The sequence below is a fragment of the Tetranychus urticae genome, chromosome 3 (genome assembly GCF_039701765.1).
Source record: "Tetranychus urticae isolate SD_2017Ah chromosome 3, NJAU_TeUrti_SD_1.0, whole genome shotgun sequence".
In the NCBI taxonomy this organism is placed as follows: domain Eukaryota; kingdom Metazoa; phylum Arthropoda; class Arachnida; order Trombidiformes; family Tetranychidae; genus Tetranychus; species Tetranychus urticae.
Genome location: NC_142960.1, coordinates 3,078,168 through 3,097,639, shown reverse-complemented (window position 1 = coordinate 3,097,639; position 19,472 = coordinate 3,078,168). Strand labels below are relative to the sequence as shown.

Below are 19,472 nucleotides of genomic sequence, written 5' to 3'. Positions count from 1 at the left end.
TCAAGACTTGTGGTGGCAATACTAAAGCGCTAGTGGGTAAGTTTGCGTCCAAAAATCAAATTCTTACAAGCCAAGACGTTGAAAATACCATAGCACGAAGTTTGAAATCACAACAACAAAGTAATGAAACTGACGTGCAAAAATTACTAAAAGCAATGAGGGCTCATGAAGGAGCAACTGTTTTAATGGCCTACGAAGATAATATTGTAGAAGTTGTATTCTTCCAAGATGAATACATGAAAGCGCTGCATAAGAGCGCTCCTGAAATCCTGTTAATCTATGCCACGTACAAACTTAATATGAATAGAATGTGCCTGTTGATTTTTATGATCATTGATGGCAACGGTGAATCTGGTGTGGTTGAATTTGCATTCATGCAATCTGAGTCTGAGAAATGTACTTACTCGGTTCTACAATTTTTCATCAAAGCTTGTGGTTCATGTTCTGAAACTGCTGTAATTATGGCAGACAAAGACATGGGTAACAGAAATGCATTCTCTCAAGTAAGATATAAGCCTTTGTAATAAATGTCGTTTCATTATTTATTCATAATTTAATCTGCTTACCTTCTACACAGGCTTTTCCACACTGCAAGATTCATATCTGCATATTTCATGTATCACAATCGTTCATTCGTGAAATAACTCCAGCTAAAAGAGACCTCGCTGTTGACAAGCAGAAAAGATTATTGATATTCTCACTAGCATGGTTTATGTTGATACTGATGAAAAGTACTTGATTATGAAGAGTTAATTGCATCTCTTTTACAGAGATAACTAATAACACACATGATGATCCTTGTGAGTTGATGGATTTCAATGATGCTGATGATACTCTCGATGCTACACAGGATACAGCAACAGTCTTGGAAAGAGTTGATGAAGAATGTCCAAATGCAGTAGAAGCAGTTGTTCCTCCCACTTTAGATCATCCTTATTGCGAGAACAAAAGCATAGCGGAGCTACGAGCACTCAGCCATCGACTATGAGAAATCAAAATGAGGCGGAAAAACCTCGACCACACAAGATGAAGACAGGCTCTATTTTCCATATTGTTACGCTAACTTTGTCTTTTCAATATCATATCTTAATAAAGCTTATTTATCCTATCTACCATCCATCAAGTCATTCAAGTAACCCTCATGCTGTTCTTGATATCAATGATCTGGCTACAATTTTTAGGCATGATGATGATGAAAATAAAATTAAAATGACTGTGTAATAATGAATTAGATTTAACAATCAATTAATCAATCAGTAGTTACGAACACATTCATCGTGTGAAACATCTATCGATGTCACATGTAACTACTGATTGTTTGATTAATTGTTAATTCTAATACATTGTTACACAATTATTTTAATCCTTTCAATTTCATTTCCATTATTATCATGCCTAAAAATCGAAGCCCAGATCCTGTTGAAAGAATTATTTCATTGCAAGCAGAAAATCAACGTTTGAGAAATTTGGTTTCATATTTACGTGAACAATTAGGTTCCCAAATAACTATCAACAGAGAGGTACAAGAAGATTTTTATCGCCATTTTAGGCATAAGTGCGATTATTGTGACTACACAACGTGTAGACCCTACAATTTACAATGACATTTAAGAAATACTCATTCACGTTAAAATTCTGGATACTCAGATACTATCGGTGAGAATCTGATACAGGTATCTGATATTATCTTTGTGTACATATAACCTCAACCAAAGAAACTTCGATTATATTGTGAGCAATATGCCTCGATTGACTCTTACAACTAAGTTAAATATAATTAATCATTCTAAAAATTCAGTAAATCAAGAAGAGTTAGCTTATAACTACTCAGTTAATCAATCTACTATCAGTAGAATTTTGAATAGAAGTGCTGAATTTTTACAAATGTAAAGTGGATTTGATCCAAAAAGGAAGAGATTGACACCAAGACCATGTGTGGAATTAGAGAAGGAGTTGACAGAATGGATAGATCATGCTCACAATCTGAATATTCCAGTAAGTGTCAAGTTAATAAAAAGATATGCAAGAGAAATAACTAATGATCCAGAATTTAAAGCACCCAATGGATGGTATCACAATTTTACAAAAGCTCGTAAACAATCACACAAGCATATTTGTGGTGAAGAGAAGTCTGTTGATGCTGGAGTTTGCGATGAATGGAAAAAGAATCTTTCTGGTTCATTATGATGCCAAGGATATTTACAATGTTGAAGAATACAACCCATAAACTTCAACCTCTCGATCGAGGCATTATCAAGGCCTTCAAGGATAAATAAAGCGATGAGTTGGTTAGCAAAATGATGGACAGTATGGAAGAAAATTTCCTTCCTATTCACCAACAAATAGATCTCGTTGATTCACTCAAATTTATTAGTAAAAGTTGGTCAAATGTTTCAAGATCAACAATTGTAGACAGTTGGAGATCAGCTGAATTTCAGTTGACAACAAATCATCAATAAAATACAACGCCATCTCTTTGGTTTGAAGAAAAGGTTAACCCACCTTTTTATGCATTAACTAAGGTTTTACAGTAAACCTAATTTTTTGAAAAACCTTTTCTTGGCCTTTGAGTCTTTTTTTCTCGCCATTTTTTCGGCAATATTCAAAATTGCTTGAATCAGCCAATTTAATTATGATTTCTGAGGAATCATTTAAGCTTTGAGACTTCAATATAAGGTAAATCTACGAAAAGGTAAGTGGATACTTCTTATTCTAGGTTTTTATTTATTCATCAAGTCTGCCGTTGCTTATGGACTGGTTAAATCATCATTGGAGAGATTTTTTTGAGAACTAATTGCCAGTAGATGGCAACTGGAAGAAAAGGCAGGGCATAATCTGACTGGATTGGGCAGTAAATGCAATTTAAAGATAAATTCTGAAAGATTGAATTCTTATATTGATTATTCAATCAATTCATGGAATAATTACAATAAAAACAAACCTGATTCGTACCTGATTTAAAGTATAAAGGTTTATTTTCCCCTTTCAATTCATCCCTGAGATCTAAAAATCGCGGATACGTCTAGGCTATTATAAGGTAACCAAAAAAGTAATTTGAGTAAAAGCAGCATACCAATAAAAGATTATAACTTTTTAATCATTTATTTTATTTAATCGAAATAGTCACCATTACAATCAATAACCTTTGAACACCTTTCCTTCAATTTTGCAATTCCGTCAATCCAGAATTCTGGCCGCCGTGAGTCGAAAAAGGCCGCAACAGCATTATGAAGGTCGCTAGCGCTATCGAATTTTTTACCCCTGAAATCATTTGACATCGATAAAAAAAGGTGGTAGTCAGAAGGAGAAAGGTCAGGGGAATAGGTTGGGTGGGGTAAAACTTCCCATTTCAATTGGGTCAGTTTTTCCTTGACCATTCTCGAAGTGTGTGGCCTAGCATTGTCATGCAGGTAAACAACTTTTGATCTGTTGACCAATGCAGGCCACTTTTTCTTCAATTCTTTATTGACTCTCATAAGTTGCTGAGCATAGAGGTTAGAGTTGACCGTTTGACCTTCATCTAACAACTCGTAGAGCACCACCCCGCTTGGACACCACCAAATACAGAGCATAACCTTCTTTTGATGTATCGAGGGCTTAGGGGTTGATAATTCCCAATCGAGGTCGCCAATTTTTACACACTATGTTTTACATTCATTTACACGAGTTTTAGTAGACTTGGGTAAGCTCGATATTGTTGCATTGATAATCAATAAGCAATTGACAAATTGTTTAACAAAATATTTTATTCTCTTGGCATAAATTCAAATATCCTCAACTTAGGGAAAGAGTTATCAATGAATCCACAGCAGATGTATCATCAAGTAACATATAATCATGAAATAATCAGTTACACTCGCACTAATATTGATGGATTAGTGCGAGTGATTATGAAATGAGAACATAAATCATGGAAACAAAGAATACCTTTGAGTTTGATCTTGTTACAAGTTGTCAGTTGTTTATGTTTAGTTAAGGTAGGTGGAGATTATAATACTTTTAACAATAAGTAATTATCATTGCATTTTGAATAATTTATTAGATGAATAATTAATTGAATTTCACGTTATAGAATGTTAAATGCTATTAATTACAGTGATAATTGAAAGTGTAAATTGATAGAGTCAATGAATTTAAAGATGCGACTATTGAATTTTTAATCTCGTTCATTCATATTTGTTGTATAAAATGTAGACCAAAATGGTCATAGTTAATGAAGTAGCAATAATTAATATAACCATATGATTTTCACACCTTATAATATGAATGAAATTAAAACGAGTTGATCTTCTGACGCCCCTTCGAATGTTGATAAATTGTTCACGTGCAATTCTTTAGAACATTTGATTGTTTTCAGATTTTTTTGTTTAAATAATATTTGAAGTAAGTGTTTTAATTTTTTTGTCGCACTTAAATTGCATATTCCAGCAAATTTTGAAGCCAGTTCTACATCAAGCATCAACAATTAATTCGAAGATGAAAATCGACCACAACTTTTCTTTTTTTCTTTGTTTTCTTTGCTCAATAAACTCAATTCTTTGTGATGATTTCAAATGCCCTGAAAGGGGTAAAGTTGGTGAATTGAAAGTTCCAAATGTTCTCAGTTTGATTGAAAAACAAAATGGTTATCATGCTTCTGTTGAAGTCATTAATCCAACTCGAAACAATTTGGTCCATGATTATTATGATCTACAAAATAAAGTTGGCTTTATTGATTTGGAAGCAGCCATTCAAAGTAAAATTTATCGACGTTATTATTATCATTCAACAGAGGAAAAGATTGCCGTTCGAGAAGGTAATGTAAAAGGTTGGAATTAACCCAGAATGGTTCAAAGATTGGTTCGAACTAAAAGATATTGTCGCTTCTTCAGAGATGTTCAAAGATTTGGTTCATTTGGGGCCGACAGGATTGATGATTTATGCCAACAGTATAAGTGATAAGGCTTCGTTCATAGGATCCGAACTGATTGAAGGTCGTACTGTTAATCACTGGTTTTATTGTACCAATCCTAATGGACCTTACATTGACTTTTACTTTGATGTTAAGACCTCGTTGCCTTATCGGTTCTCGTTGTATTATCCTAAATGGGTTGAGACTCAGGAAGTCATTTCAATAAATGAGACTCGAACAGTTAAAAGGCAAGTTGATTCTGATTCAAAATACGTTTACAACTTTTACATGTTCAAACCACTTTTCATATCATCAAATGCTCCTATTCCTTATCCATTGAGTTATGGATGTGCGCGTAAAGGTACTCGTCCATCTACTCCATTACGAGATTTTAGTCAAGTTAATAATTTTACTATTGACATGGAAGCGATAATCACCTATTCTGATCGTGACCCTATCAAATCAACGTGTCGAGTAATGAAACGAGGCGATGTTATTTCATACGAAATCCAAGAAGAAACTGATTTCGTTCGTTCCATTGAAATGCCTCCTCCTTTAGGACGATTTCAAGTTGATGAACACACTGGTCGATGCCAGTATTTAACATCATTATTCTGATGATGTTGGGGACAATCGGATTGGGGACAATAATATTTATATTGGCGTTTACTGGTGGATTCGTTGGATTTAAATTTGCTGCTAAGGGGCAATCCGATCAACAAGAAATGTAGTTAAAAATTAGACTAAAAATGTTTGTAAAGATAAGATTAGATAAAAGGGGTATGTAAAGCAAAATCGCACTTATGTTAAACTTTCTCGAATAATGATTTTCTGAAAGAGCTTTTTTGAAAACTAGGTTTAACTTGAAAATCAGCATTTTGAGTATTGTGGTTAGGCCGCAATTGAGGCCAAAAGGTAAACCATTTTTGAGTCATATCTCACAAACGAAACATGATAGATGGCTGAAACTAAATAAATGTCCTTTTCTAATATACAAACATGTATATACAAAAGTTCGAGACTCGCACTTATTTTGTTCTCAAGTTATTTAGGTAGATCACTTTCCGCTTTTTTGATTTTTAAATCAACAAATCAAACGTTACATTCTTTTAATGCCTCAAAATGAATCTTTCAATTTAGTTAATAGCTCTACGCAAGATGAAAACCATTTACGAAGTGGTTCCATAGATAACGATAAACGGTCTGAAATAAAAGGAACGCTTTAACAACGCTTAGGAACATCAGATCGAAATGAAACAAGGATAAAAGCAATCTTAATTATCAGTTCTATTATGTGCGAAAAGATCAAGACTTTGCACTGTCAAATAAAGAATAAGTAGTCTTGAGATGTTTATTTTTAACACTGCATGTGGACTGTTAGAAAGCCAATATAACGACAGCTTCATTTTCTAGCCATAATCTTTTGCTATATCATAGAGCTAATAATTCTGAGTGCTTTTATCCTTGTTTCATTTCGATCTGATTTTCCTAAGCGTTGTTGTAGTGTTCCGTTTATTTAAGGCCGATTCTCGATATCTATGGAACTACTGAGCCGATGGCTATTATCTTGCAAAGGGCTGTTGCTGAAGTCAAAAGAACTATTTTTTGCTAATGCAAAACTTTCTAAAACATAATCTGTCGATTTAAAAACCAAAATGACGGAAAATGGTCCTCTTTGATAACTCGAGAACAAAAAATATCAGAGCATTTAACCTTTTGTATGCATATACTTATCTATTAGAGCTTTTTCTATCCCAAGTTTCAGTTTTCTGTCATGTTTCTTTTGTGAGATATGACTCAAAAATGGTTTACCTTTTGGCCTCAATTGCAGCTTAACCACAATAGTCACAATGCTGATTTTCAAGTTAAACCTAGTTTTTAAACAAGATCTTTCAGAAAATCATTATTTGAAAAAGTTTAACAGAAGTGCGATTTTGCTTTACATACCCCCTTCAATAATTTGTGACATCACTAATTTACAAAGATCCGATCAACCAATTTAACATTTAGGTCATGCGCCTGTCGTCAATTAAAAATTTTTCACAGTGGACATTATTGAGATTAAATTTTTGTGAAAATTAGATTAACTTCTTATCAGTTTTTAATCTAATTGAAATTTTTATTTCATTAATTGTTTTGATCGGATTGCCCCTAAAATAGGAGTTATTTCATAGACTTATTGATGGCAAATCGACATCAGAGGAAAACTTGTAGACTTTATCTAACTCAAATAGACGCTGAAACTCGTCAAGCCGGAAAAAGACACAATTCTCAGAAATAAATACTCTTTAAATACCATAATACAGATTCGAGTTATAGATCAGGTGCTTATGGTTAAAGTTTATATTCATTGTAAGTTCAACTCTCCACGAGGGAAACTGGGTCATATAAAAGAGAGTGAAAAATTGAAACAAATTTAAGCTCGAAAAGGTCACACCAAAGTTGGTTTCAAGTTCAAATTATAATATTATTATAGTTTGTATCTTTTTAGTTATACAAAAAAGAATAAAATTAGGTGCATCCGAAAAGTTTTGATTTGGTTTTATTTTCCTAAAACTTTGGTCACCAGACTTATCAATTAACCAAACTGCAACGCGAACTCAGTGGCAATATTTTGTCTTGACATCATAGAATCGAGTTTATATCATTTCTCATTATCTTCAGTTAAGAACGGTTCTCACTCGAATTTCTGGCAATAAGTTTCTGAGTTCTAAAGACAATTATTCACGAAATCTGCTCTCCATCTACATCTGATAGTGGACTTGAGCAGTTACCATCCATCACTAAAATATTGATGATATTAGTGATCATGCATTTCACCAAGCTCTTCATTCATTGCTCCCAATAGATTATTGCCAATTTCAACAACTTCATAAATGTAAAGTGAATAAAAAAGTGATTTACGAAATGAATAACAATATTGATATATCGAGTATTTTCATGGTGATTATCAACAAAAAAGGCAAAAAGGTACATTATGTCTTATTGGCAGTCATTTTGTTACTTACAGCATCAATTGGATCCATTATCATGTTCAATGCCTATGTAGATATTTTAACCGCCAAAACTTTACGTGAAAAGATTTTTTGTGTTTTACAGTTTTTAATTGGAATTTCAATAATTATTGATTACTTTTTCCTGGTATTTGTATCTGATTGGAAACGATTTGTTGAATTTATCCAAATTTGGAATAAAACTGGTCTACAAGATGATGAAGAGATAATCAATTACATCAAAAGTGAACGTAAAAAATATCGTGTCATTATTTTCGCTCTTGATATTCTTTTCACAACTACAGTCTCTTTATTCAGTCCACAATATGGTCAAAGACTGCACCAAATCAGTGTGTGTCACTTGGCGGCAGTCATTTGCATAAGTTTCGCTTACTCTCTTTTATTCAGTTTGGTTAGTGATTTTCCGTTGCAATTTGCACTCATCATTTGCACCGTATTTATCCGTGTTAATCAACGACTCGAGCATCTGATTGAACATCCTGACTCAGTTGACGGCAACATTAGATCAATTCGTTTTATGCACTCTGTCGGTTCACAATTGGCTCTAAAAGCCGATCAATTCGTTCGCTACTTTACAGCAGCCAATTATTCCATTATGGTTTCATTTATTCTGATTAATCTTTATAGCATCATTTTCTTGTCAGAATCATTGAATGACTATTTTGCTGGGACTGGTGTACAAGTTGTTGTCACCTCAGTGGCTGCTATGTTCACGTACTATGCAATCAAAATAAATCATTTGGCCTCAAAGGGGTTTCATCATGCATATCAATTGACTTTTATTGCGAACAGTCCAAATCATTTTGCAGAGGTAAGCTTGCTAAGAAATTACAATTATAAATAAATGACTTAATATTTATTTATCTCGACTTGTTAATAATAACAATGTTGATGAAAAGTTTTATCAACATAATAGTTGACCATTTTTCATTAAAAAAGGGATTGCAATTGATAAAAGTAAGGAAGGTCAACATTACTTATTATGTTTATCTTTAATTTACTTGTTAATAACAATGTTGATATAAATATTGACAGTATGATCAAAATGGTTAAACGCTCGTAAACAACAGGCTTGATCAACTTTAATTCAATATTTGCAAATTAAATAGTGTTGATAGCTTGACTCGACTAAGTATCAAAAAAGTAATAAAAGTCATTATCGATAAATGCAAAGTCAAAATTTATCGGACTGACTATGATTTATAGCTTAAAATAATTGCTAATTATATTGTTCAAATTGCTTGTTAGACTTCTTTACTTGTATACAGAATGGGCCGTAATGATATTGGACTTACATTTGCTAATCTATTTACCATCACAGCATCATTCGTCACTTCTCTGGTTACTCTTTGTATAACATTCATTTTGGCCTTTCCAACAATTCAATGCTGAAGAGGATATCGTGATTAAAGAGACTGTCGCTGGCAAGTTATTAAACAAATCCGTTGTGGTCCGATGAAGTCCTCATTAAACTTTTAGATGAAAGGAAGAGAACCATAATTCATATCAAATCATATTTTCCATCAACGAACACTTTTTTTGTGTATCAGATAATGTTCATGTAAATAAAAGAAACTAGTCACTAGTTGAAACCTCAAAATAACAGTGTTTTGCATAGAATAGTTTCCGATTTGATAATCTCATTTGATTTTTCGCTGAAGATTAAAAATTCGTAATTTAAATGATTGACGGCCAAAATTTAAATTCAACTTGAAAGACATGTAGCACAATTTATAATGAATCAACAATGGAAAGCTGTGTAATTGCTAGCAAGTATTACCAAGAAACCTCTTTAAAAAAAGGCGGAAACTTATTCCCGCACCTAATATTTCCCCTCTTTCTTTAATTACACCCATTCAGTAGCCGCAAATGCCACTCATGCACCTTGGTGATGCATCGCAATTCTTAATCCACTGTTGGGGTGAAATTCTGGACTAATTGATACTCATCGTTCCTTAATAATTCTGGTTTCTTAGAAACATTATTTATAATAATAACTTTCAACCTCTTAATCTTTCATTCATCATCTGCCCGTTATTTTCTTATAAACAAATTCAATTCAATGTCTCGGATTCAAACCTTGAATCAAATTCTGTAAAAAGATCAATTAACTCTTAAAGCAAAATATGTCAATATCAAACAGTATGAAAAATAGCCAAAACATGAATGAGACGGACATGCAAAGGAGTCTAACAAATATGACAAAGTGGCACCTGTTTTATCAACCGTATACCATCCTTTGATCTTTTTTCCGTCTATTCGATGAATGTTTCATTTTAACAAGAAACCGATATTGATTATTTTGTTTGAGATACACAAATAATAGATCTGGTTTATTGTTGTGTGAGTTAACATTAAAATATTAACATTTTGAAGTTCATTAAGATTTACGTTATATTAAAAAAACAACTAATTGATCAGATATTTATCGTGACAATAAATGTCATTTGATACCTTTTTATAACATAAGATTTGGATTGTATGGTTTGATAAGCGATAAAATATGAAATTCAATACAAAAATGGAAAAATTAACCATTCATTTATTCAATCAATTTTTCATCAAACAGTACCAAACACTAGACTTGAACTATGTTTCCATTTTTAATCATTTTCCCAATACTTTTTACCCTTTCATCTTCAACTCCTTTGGAGGAATTTTTGGGTTCCAGGTCAACTGATGATTACAATATCAATGCTGTCCTGGTTGCTGGATCAAATACATACGACAATTATCATCATCAAGCCGATGTTTGCCATGCTTATCAAGTCTTGAGAAATCACGGAGTTCCTATTGAAAACATTATTCTCATGATGTACGATGATATTGCCAATAATAGCAAAAATCCTTATCCTGGTAAAATATTCAATGTTCCTTTTGGCCCTGATGTCTATGCTGGTCTATTGAAAGATTATACAGGTATGGAATTAACTCCTGAAAACTTCCTTGGTGTGCTTAAAGGCGACAAAGATCTTGCTGCCAAAGGTAAGAAAGTACTCACTTCTGGACCAAACGACCATGTATTCATTTATTGCGCTAATCACGGAGCTACTGGCCTTATTGGTTTCCCAACTGGTGCACTTTCTTCAGATGATTTGAACAAAGCTTTAGTTTATATGCATGAGCATAAAATGTATGACAAACTTGTATTTTACTTGGAAGCTTGTAATTCTGGTTCGATGTTTGAAAACATTTTACCCGATAATATAAACATTTATGCTACTACTTCTGCCAACTCTGTAGAACTAAGCTATGCATGTTATTGTGATGAGCCTGAATTTCATACTTGTCTTGGTGATGATTATTCAGTTTCTTGGCTTTATAACTCTGACTTTAATGACTTGGCGATAGAAACCTTGGAACAACAATTCAAATATGTTGTGGAAGGCACTATAAAATCACATCCACAACAATTTGGTCAAAAGTCAATTGCTAGTCTGAATGTTGGTCAATTCCTTGGTGAAAATACTTCGAGTAAGATTCATGCTGCTAGAAGCTATCCAAAAGATTTCGTAAACTCTAGAGATGTACCTTTAGTGATGCTTAGACGTAAAATAGAGCGTACAGATGATGCTGCTGAAGCTGCTGTTCTTGCTAAAGAATTACAAACTTTGATTGATGGTCGACGATTCCTTGAAGCAAGCATGGAAAATATCGTCTCTCAACTTTGTTTCAATGGTTATTGCTCAGATGTTGAAAAAATTCTGTCAACTCAACAACCATTAGTTAATCATTCAACATACTCAAAAGTAGCAAAAAAGTTCCAGTCAAGTTGCCTTAACTTGGGTATTCATACTGATGGAATGAAATTCATGTATGTTTTTGCCAATCTTGTTGAATCAAACAACTTCACTGAGTCAACATTGAACCGTTTCCTGGCAGATTTAGAGAAAGCTTGTAATGATCACATTGTTAATAATAAATTCAAAGCTAATATTTAAGTAAAATATGGGTAAAATCCACCAATCAAAATGAAAAGGTGTTGGAGCAAAAATTCGGTAAAATCTGATCTTTGGGTGAGAAAAAAACATCAAAATGATTAGATGTTAACGTTCAACTTTCAAAGCTAAGCAATAAATATTAAAAATACATAAATGTTAGGCCAGACGATCGCTCGCCAAAAGCGGAGCTCAACGCACCTTCGAATTTTTCCGAACAGAAAACTGCAACCATTTCTTGGTCATCGGTCGATTTCAATTGCACATCATAATGAATTACATTCATGTCTAGTTAACATCTTGACTATCACGAGTCTGATATTCATTAATAAACACATGGTTGACATTCATTGGAGCTCAAATCTGAACTAGTAACACTATCCAGAGTACAGTCCATATTTGATGAGAATTGAATTTTCAATTAACCTTCAAAAGTGATTGAGTCAAGTTGACAACAAGAAACAATTTTTAATGAGTGTTGATGTCAATAGCATGGTTAAAGAGGTTTAATCAGTCAAGAGATTTAGTGTTCCAATAATTGGAAGCATCACAAGAAGCAAGGATAGAGACAACCAGTTAAAATAGTAATCATATTTAATCATTGCTTAAGATGATAAAATGAAACAGGCAATATTTTGAATTGTAACAACTCAATATATTGACAAGAGGCTCTTAACTCATTGTCGTCAAAATGATCTTGAATAGCACCTCAAAGGAACTCGTAATGAACTCTCTTCTCAACTTATAAACACTTAATTCTGGAGATACATGGTAATCAAAATAATAAGAGCATCCAATCTTTTTATTAAACATTTAATCTGATTTATACTCACTTGTCAGAGTCAAAACACAATTGAGTAAAGAAAAGAGTGAAAATTGAAAACAATTTGTGTATTGAAACAAATGGTGAATCGTCGGTTGAGAAGCTGCGAAATATTTACACCACTTTAGCCAGTTTCGAGGATTATTTCATTTTACACTATTAACCATCAATCATCACCAACATTATTCACTTTTACCGATTAGCTATGTAATCTCAATTTACAATTGAGGAAAATTTTAGCTCTTTTGTCGTGTAAAGCGTACAAAAATGGATTGGAATCAGTCAGAGTTAACCATTTGAAGCCAGCATAAGCCTTGAAGATAAATGGCATTAAAGAGTTTATTTAACTGAATGTGAAACCAATTTGTTTTAATTAGTTAACTGGCTGTTTCCATTAATCATTCAAAATCAACTGCCAATGGAAGATTTTACAAGTTTAATTTAACAAGACAAGGTCAATAATTTAATAGTTGGATATTTTTTCATTTTACAAATGTAATGCTTATTATGTTTAATCCAAGATGGCACTACGATAGATTACATTAAAACAATCATATGGATAATGTTTCAATTTGAAACTGTTTTTTATGGTAATATTAAAATTCAATTTTAATTATGTGCTGGTAATGAATTATTCGAGCACTATTAATACATGTAATTGTTTATACTTGAACTTAACCTGGTTAACCTTTGTCTCAAGTTAGATCGGTAACCTCTTGTGACCGAGTTGCCGTTAAGTCAGTAAACTTGAATTTTAAACATCAACATTACTACCTTTTTGTTTTCATTTTGTTTAACTTTTCCTCTCTTTATCTTTCTTTCTTTATATTTCACTTTCACTCTTGACCATCATCATGCTAAATCTGCATTAATCTTACAGTTATCAGTCATCAAAATCTATTTCATATTGTGAACCTTTATCATCAAGTGCAATTCTTGGCCTTTTCACTTCTTCCAAACAAAGCCTAAAGCGATCAACAACATGAGCTTGAAACAGCTAAAACCTCGGCTTTATCGTCAATATAACTTTCAACAGATTCATTCTCCTCCCAATCGAGAAAGATTTGATTTTGCTAAGGAAAAGCTATTTGATTACAGTAAAAAAAGGAAGAGGCGGGAAGAAAATAGCTTTTTTGTTTCTCTCAATCATCCATTCATCTGTACCTTTTCATTTCTTCGTCTCACTTATCAATTCAATTTCATTTCTCCTCTTCTCATTTAATTACCACCTTAGTTAAACTTGAAACTTACCTTCAGTAAGCAACAAACAATCCTGCATCCAACTCACCAACAACTTGGACAAGAGAGAAAGTGAGAGAGACATAATCATGTGGTAACAGCAAGAGAAGACAACATCGCTAGTATCGCTTGTTATTTGCAAGAAATTGCTATTCAACTTCACGAAGGTCATTTATGTAAGAAAAAGAAAAAACGTTTTTTCATTTTGTCCATTTTTTGTTTAACTTTCCTTTCCTTTGTTCAATCGACAACTTTGCCTGTTTTCCTCGCCTTCACTACAATTTTGCAGCTCAAACAAACCACTTGTGAACATACCCGAATTTTAATTAATTAGCTCTTGATTAACCAGCTAGTCAAAGCACTAGTCTACAAGTAAAAATTTGGGTATCTCTATATCCTTGAATATTGTGCCTTTCATGTTTTGTGTTTAAATTTTAATGTGACTCTTTGTACTCATCCAATTTGTTTTTTGTGCACTTTTTCCGAGCAGCAACGTTAACTTCTGGCCGTATCCAAAATGACAACAGATTCAAAAAGTGATGCCATCAACAATATTGTCCACTTTTTTTTAATACTTTACCATTGGATTGTTGGTATAATCTTGACTTTGGTTCCTCGTTCACTTCGATATAAAGATGTCAAAGATCAAACCGTTCTTATTACCGGAGGTGGAAGTGGCTTGGGCCGTGCTTTAGCTTGCCGTTTTGCTGGCCTTGGTTGTCGCATTGTAATTTGGGATATTAATGCTGCTGGTATGAGTGAGACAGCAGCTCGAGTGAAAAAACTCGGTGCACCTGTGTTTACCTTTCAAGTCGACATTTCGGATCGACAGGCTGTCTATGAAACTGCTGCACGAACCAAGCAAATTGCTGGTCCCATTTCAATGGTTATAAATAACGCAGGTAAGTTATCGATAAATGGTGAATTTTATCAATTCCAATGCATGGCATTATCGTTTAATGAGGGTCAGTGTCCAAGTGAAGTGAGCATTAGTTGATAAGATGAATCAGAAAATCATTCAACAATAAAGTCAATTTAAATGGGTAAATTGAGAACTCATCAGTCTTTTTCTTTGAATAGTGCTAATGTTGCTAATTGTTCACTTATTCAACACTTATCCAACCATTCGATCATCGGCCATTCAAAGCATTGAATGTGATATATTTTAATTATTCAAAAGCTTGTTAGGTAATGTTTCAATTAACAAAGTTATCTTTATTAGGAAGTAAAGATTTATTTTTTCTTGTGTATTTAGAGGCGATTTGGTTAAGTTCATTGTTATTTTCCGTTTTCCGAATCCTTTATCAGTCAATGTTTTGCTTATTGTTTTGTAATCAAATTTTGATAACAATCTCATAATAATTAAAACAGTGATGAAAATCATGATTAGGAAATTAAAATTGCAATTTTATTCCAATGCTATGACAAATGCTTATGGCGTTGTTATGACTGCTTAAGGTAATTTATTTCAAACTTTCATGTGAATACTTTTATAAGACGCCAAATCATCCGATTAATCTGTACTCCTTGATTATTGTTGCTCTTTCCTTGACTTCTAATGTTACTCAATCTCTTTCTAAATGATGATTAAATTGCGTTGCTAATAACAGAAATCGCTACAAAGTTAAATGTTTGCGATTTAAAAGCAAAACAAATCTCTCAAGTTGATTAGTCTGTAAACCTTGAGAATAAGAAAAATTTATACTTTAAATTGAATAAATTAATTCAGCTGATATTAATTTGAATTTTTGTATCAATTCTTTTAGGTATTGTAACTGGTAAACGTTTCATAGATCTGAAAGATGAAGACATTGATAAAACAATGGCTGTCAACTGTACCTCCAATTTTTGGATAATCAAATCATTTTTACCGGACATGATGAAAGTCAATAAAGGACACATTGTAACCATTTCAAGTGTTGCTGGACTCAGCGGTGGACCTCGATTAGCCGATTATTGTGCCTCCAAATTTGGCTCTTGTGGAATCGACGAGTCTTTACGTTATGAAATGAAAACTGAGGGTTATGATGGAATCCATTGCACAGTCGTTTGTCCATGGTTCATCAACACTGGAATGTTTGATGGAGTCAAGACTAAATACATGGGCCTATTGGAACAAGATTATGTTGCCGATGAAATTGTCTCTGGTATTCTGGTTAACCAAGAAATCATTGTTGTCCCGAGATTAATTTACTTCTTATTGTTCATCAAATCATTTTTACCCACCCAATCATCCTATTACATCATCAAATTAATTGGTGGTGATACGGCAATGATGACTTTCCATGGCAGACATAATAAAGTTAAACAAGGTTAACTAACAATTTGATCTCTCTCCCTTTTCAACCTATTACTCTTGTTTTTGGTCCTGATGTCTTTTTGGTTGCCAGCAACAGGGAAACCTAAATTATTATTTCTGTGTGTTTCCACCCAATTGTTTCTATCTTCAACTTTTAATATCGTTAATTGTACAAAGAACTGGTTATGATAATGATTATGATGATAATGATAAAATTTGATAAGCGATGGACTTCGATTAACTTGGCTACCTCATTTCCAGTTTTGTTTTTTTTTCTGTTTCTCATTTCCACGATGAATTTATTATAATATTTAAAGAAAATTGATGTTCACAGATCAAGAATGAGTCGAAAAGCAAATCTACTAAATGGTAGCTTCGGAGTGAATTCAATTCAAATCATGTATTAAGCTAAAATCATGAGCTAATGTTTTGTTTTGTGTATAAATCATTTTTGTGAATAAACAGTTTGGTTTATATCATGTGAAATTTATTCAACTTTATAAGGTTATTAACTCAAATGAAATACATAATAACCATTTCATTTGTCCATGTGTCCAGATTGTTCCTCCATCCGATTCTAATCATATGTAAAGTTTGAAATACTGCAATTAACATCTTTAAACATCGATTTACAAGAATCAATTTAATTTGCATGTATTCTTGGTATGCTTGGTATAATTAGTGTCCACGAGGTTAGATAATGTTGCGGTTAATAAAGAAATGAAAAATTCCAATGAATCCAGGCGTGATAGAATTCTTTATAACCTGTTGCCCTCGCTTGTGAAACTAAGTGATTGAAATGTAATGGAAAGATAGGCTTAAATCAAGATTATGCTTAAATTTTTGAAGTCAATGAGAGTTTTTACATGCTTGATTGTAATCAGTTTTACAAAATTAATCGACTGCACATAAAATGAGTCAACAATGATGAGATAATATCTAGAGCAACAGATAACCATGAATTTCTGGAATATAAAAGAGAGGACAAGCTCCTTTCTCGAAATTTCAATGTAACTGTGCCACTGGAAGTCATAGACTCAGTCAAGATGAAGTTTATTTCAGTTCCTTTGCTACTTTCAACTTGTGTAGCCTTGAGCTTATCCAGCGCGATCCCTGAATCTTTGAGTTTAACCAAATCATCATCAAATATCCACGCAGTTTTAGTTGCTGGTTCAAATGGATTTGAAAATTATCGTCACCAAGCTGATGTTTGCCATGCATACCAGGTGCTTCGAAGTCATGGAGTGCCAAGTGAAAACATTATTGTTATGATGTATGATGACATTGCCAATAATAAAGAAAATCCTTATCCTGGTCGAATATTTAATGTACCGAACGGAACAGATGTTTACCAAGGAGTTTCAAAGGATTACACTGGTCCTGAAGTGAACTCGGAAAATTTCATGAAAGTCTTGAAAGGAGATAAAGAGCTTGCAGCCAAAGGTAAAAAAGTGTTGCAGACAGGGCCTGATGATCACGTTTTCATCTACTTCGCTGACCATGGAGGAACTGGAATTATTTGCTTTCCAAGTGATTCTTTGACTTCACAAGATTTGAATGAAACCTTGACTTATATGCACCAAAACAAAATGTATGGTAAATTAACATTTTACTTGGAGTCTTGTGAATCAGGCTCTATGTTTAACAACATCTTATCGGATGAACTAAATGTTTATGCCACAACAGCTGCCAATCCGTTTGAGTCAAGTTATGGTTGTTTTTGTGACCAGCCAGATATTTACACTTGTCTTGGTGATGAATACTCGGTTGCTTGGATTTTAGACTCAGAAGGAAATGTTATTTCAAAGGAACCTCTTGAAACACAATTCCAACATGTTACCAAAACTGTAAAAAACTCGTCTCCCCAAGAGTATGGTGATAAAACATTGGCCAATGTGAATGTAGGCGAATTTCAAGGGGAAAGCCAGTCATCAATTGATGCGTTCGTTAAACATGCCAAGGTTACAGGTCAATATAATAGCAGAGATATTCCATTATTTAATTTGAAACGAAAACTGGCCTCCAATCTTAGCTCTAATGAAACTTCAGAGGCACAATCTAAATTACTTAATGTAATATCTGGTAGAAGATTTTATGATAGAGCGATTCGTAATGTTATTGATGAACTTTGCACAAAAGGTTTTTGTTCCCATGCTGCTGATGTTTTATCGATTCGATCTCCTCTCATTGATCATAACAGTTATTCAAAGATTGTTAAAAAGTTCAATGCAAGCTGTTTGAACGTTGCTATACACTATTATGGTTTGAAGTACATGTATGCTTTTGCTAACATCGTTGAATCAAACAACTTTGACCCAGCCAGTCTGGAGAAATTTCAACATTATCTAGAAAAGGCCTGTTTAAATCATGTTGTTGCCCATGGTTATGATGCCATTATATGAAGATAACTGTACAATAAATTTACTGTATTTCCTTGTTAATATCTTTATGTTGTCCATTAAATATATACTTAATCACCTTAAATTCTTGATTTCTTTATTTATCAGTATGTAGACTTGAAGTGAATCCACAGATTGTTTGCGTACGATGTTAGGCTATTTTAAAAGGCACAAAATGTACAAATTCAAATAAAGAACGATATTGGAGCTTTCCAGGAGTCCAATCAAGCAATCATTTGAAAATTGTAACTCGGTTCGAATGCCAATTCAAATAATCCAGGATAAAGCTCAAGAGAAATATACCAAAGATTGTTCACCGTAAAATTACACAATGTTGAAGATTATGAAGATACAGAATGTGGTACGCCAACGGAAATTAACCAACTAAATCAATTTAAACAAATGCCATAAAAAGAAGCAAAAGTAGGGTAAAAAAACCAAAGAGTAGGGCATAAGAGTTAATATTAATTGTCTTACTCTTTGAATACAGCCATTTTAATTGAACTGAAAGGTAGCAATAATTGGATTTGCAAGAAAAATAAACAAAACTAAAAGCTAATGTTTTAATCAATAACGACATCACTAGATGGTGCTTGAATAATAGCTGAAGCAAAGATTAAGCTTTGAGCTGAAGATACTAGAATCTTTGAGAGATTGATTTATCATGTGATTTTGTGCTGCTTATAACCAATGAGCAATTTGTTGTTCTTATTATTGAAACGAATAGAGAACAGATAAATATTGGATTTAACCATGTATTTACTTATTTATTTCCTTTGATTCTCGTTAAAGAAGATTGGATAAGAGATTCCCAGAAATTCTGATCAATTTCGCGATCCATTGCAATTGAACATGAAAACAACAGAAAA

At 33.0% G+C, this 19,472-nt stretch overlaps 2 protein-coding genes and 2 pseudogenes across 5 annotated transcripts; all 4 read left to right on the top strand.

The window, feature by feature from the left end:
* Window positions 1-7,798: 7,798 nt before the first annotated feature.
* LOC112539260 (uncharacterized) lies at window positions 7,799-9,297 on the top strand. The gene is made up of 2 exons (XM_089269778.1): window positions 7,799-8,716; window positions 9,154-9,297. Exons 1-2 carry the CDS (start codon window positions 7,799-7,801, stop codon window positions 9,295-9,297), a joined length of 1,062 nt encoding a protein of 353 aa, XP_089125904.1.
* Window positions 9,298-10,378: 1,081 nt separating this feature from the next.
* Window positions 10,379-11,988, top strand: LOC107370971 (legumain pseudogene; annotated as a pseudogene). Its single transcript, XR_016199755.1, has one exon. The product of XR_016199755.1 is annotated as a legumain pseudogene (transcript).
* A 1,920-nt stretch (window positions 11,989-13,908) lies between these two features.
* LOC107371655 (short-chain dehydrogenase/reductase family 16C member 6) lies at window positions 13,909-16,678 on the top strand. 2 transcript variants are annotated; one of them, XM_015939798.3, is made up of 3 exons: window positions 13,909-14,081; window positions 14,396-14,807; window positions 15,672-16,678. In XM_015939798.3, the coding sequence occupies exons 2-3, from the start codon at window positions 14,423-14,425 to the stop codon at window positions 16,220-16,222; spliced, it is 936 nt and encodes a 311-aa protein (XP_015795284.1). In that variant the 5' UTR covers window positions 13,909-14,081; window positions 14,396-14,422; the 3' UTR covers window positions 16,223-16,678. The 2 variants fall into 2 exon arrangements, with proteins under 2 accessions (XP_015795284.1, XP_015795285.1); XM_015939799.3 differs by having other exon boundaries at window positions 13,909-14,289.
* On the top strand, window positions 16,676-18,688 carry LOC107371653 (legumain pseudogene; annotated as a pseudogene). Its single transcript, XR_016199754.1, has one exon. The product of XR_016199754.1 is annotated as a legumain pseudogene (transcript).
* The last annotated feature ends 784 nt before the right edge of the window (window positions 18,689-19,472 follow it).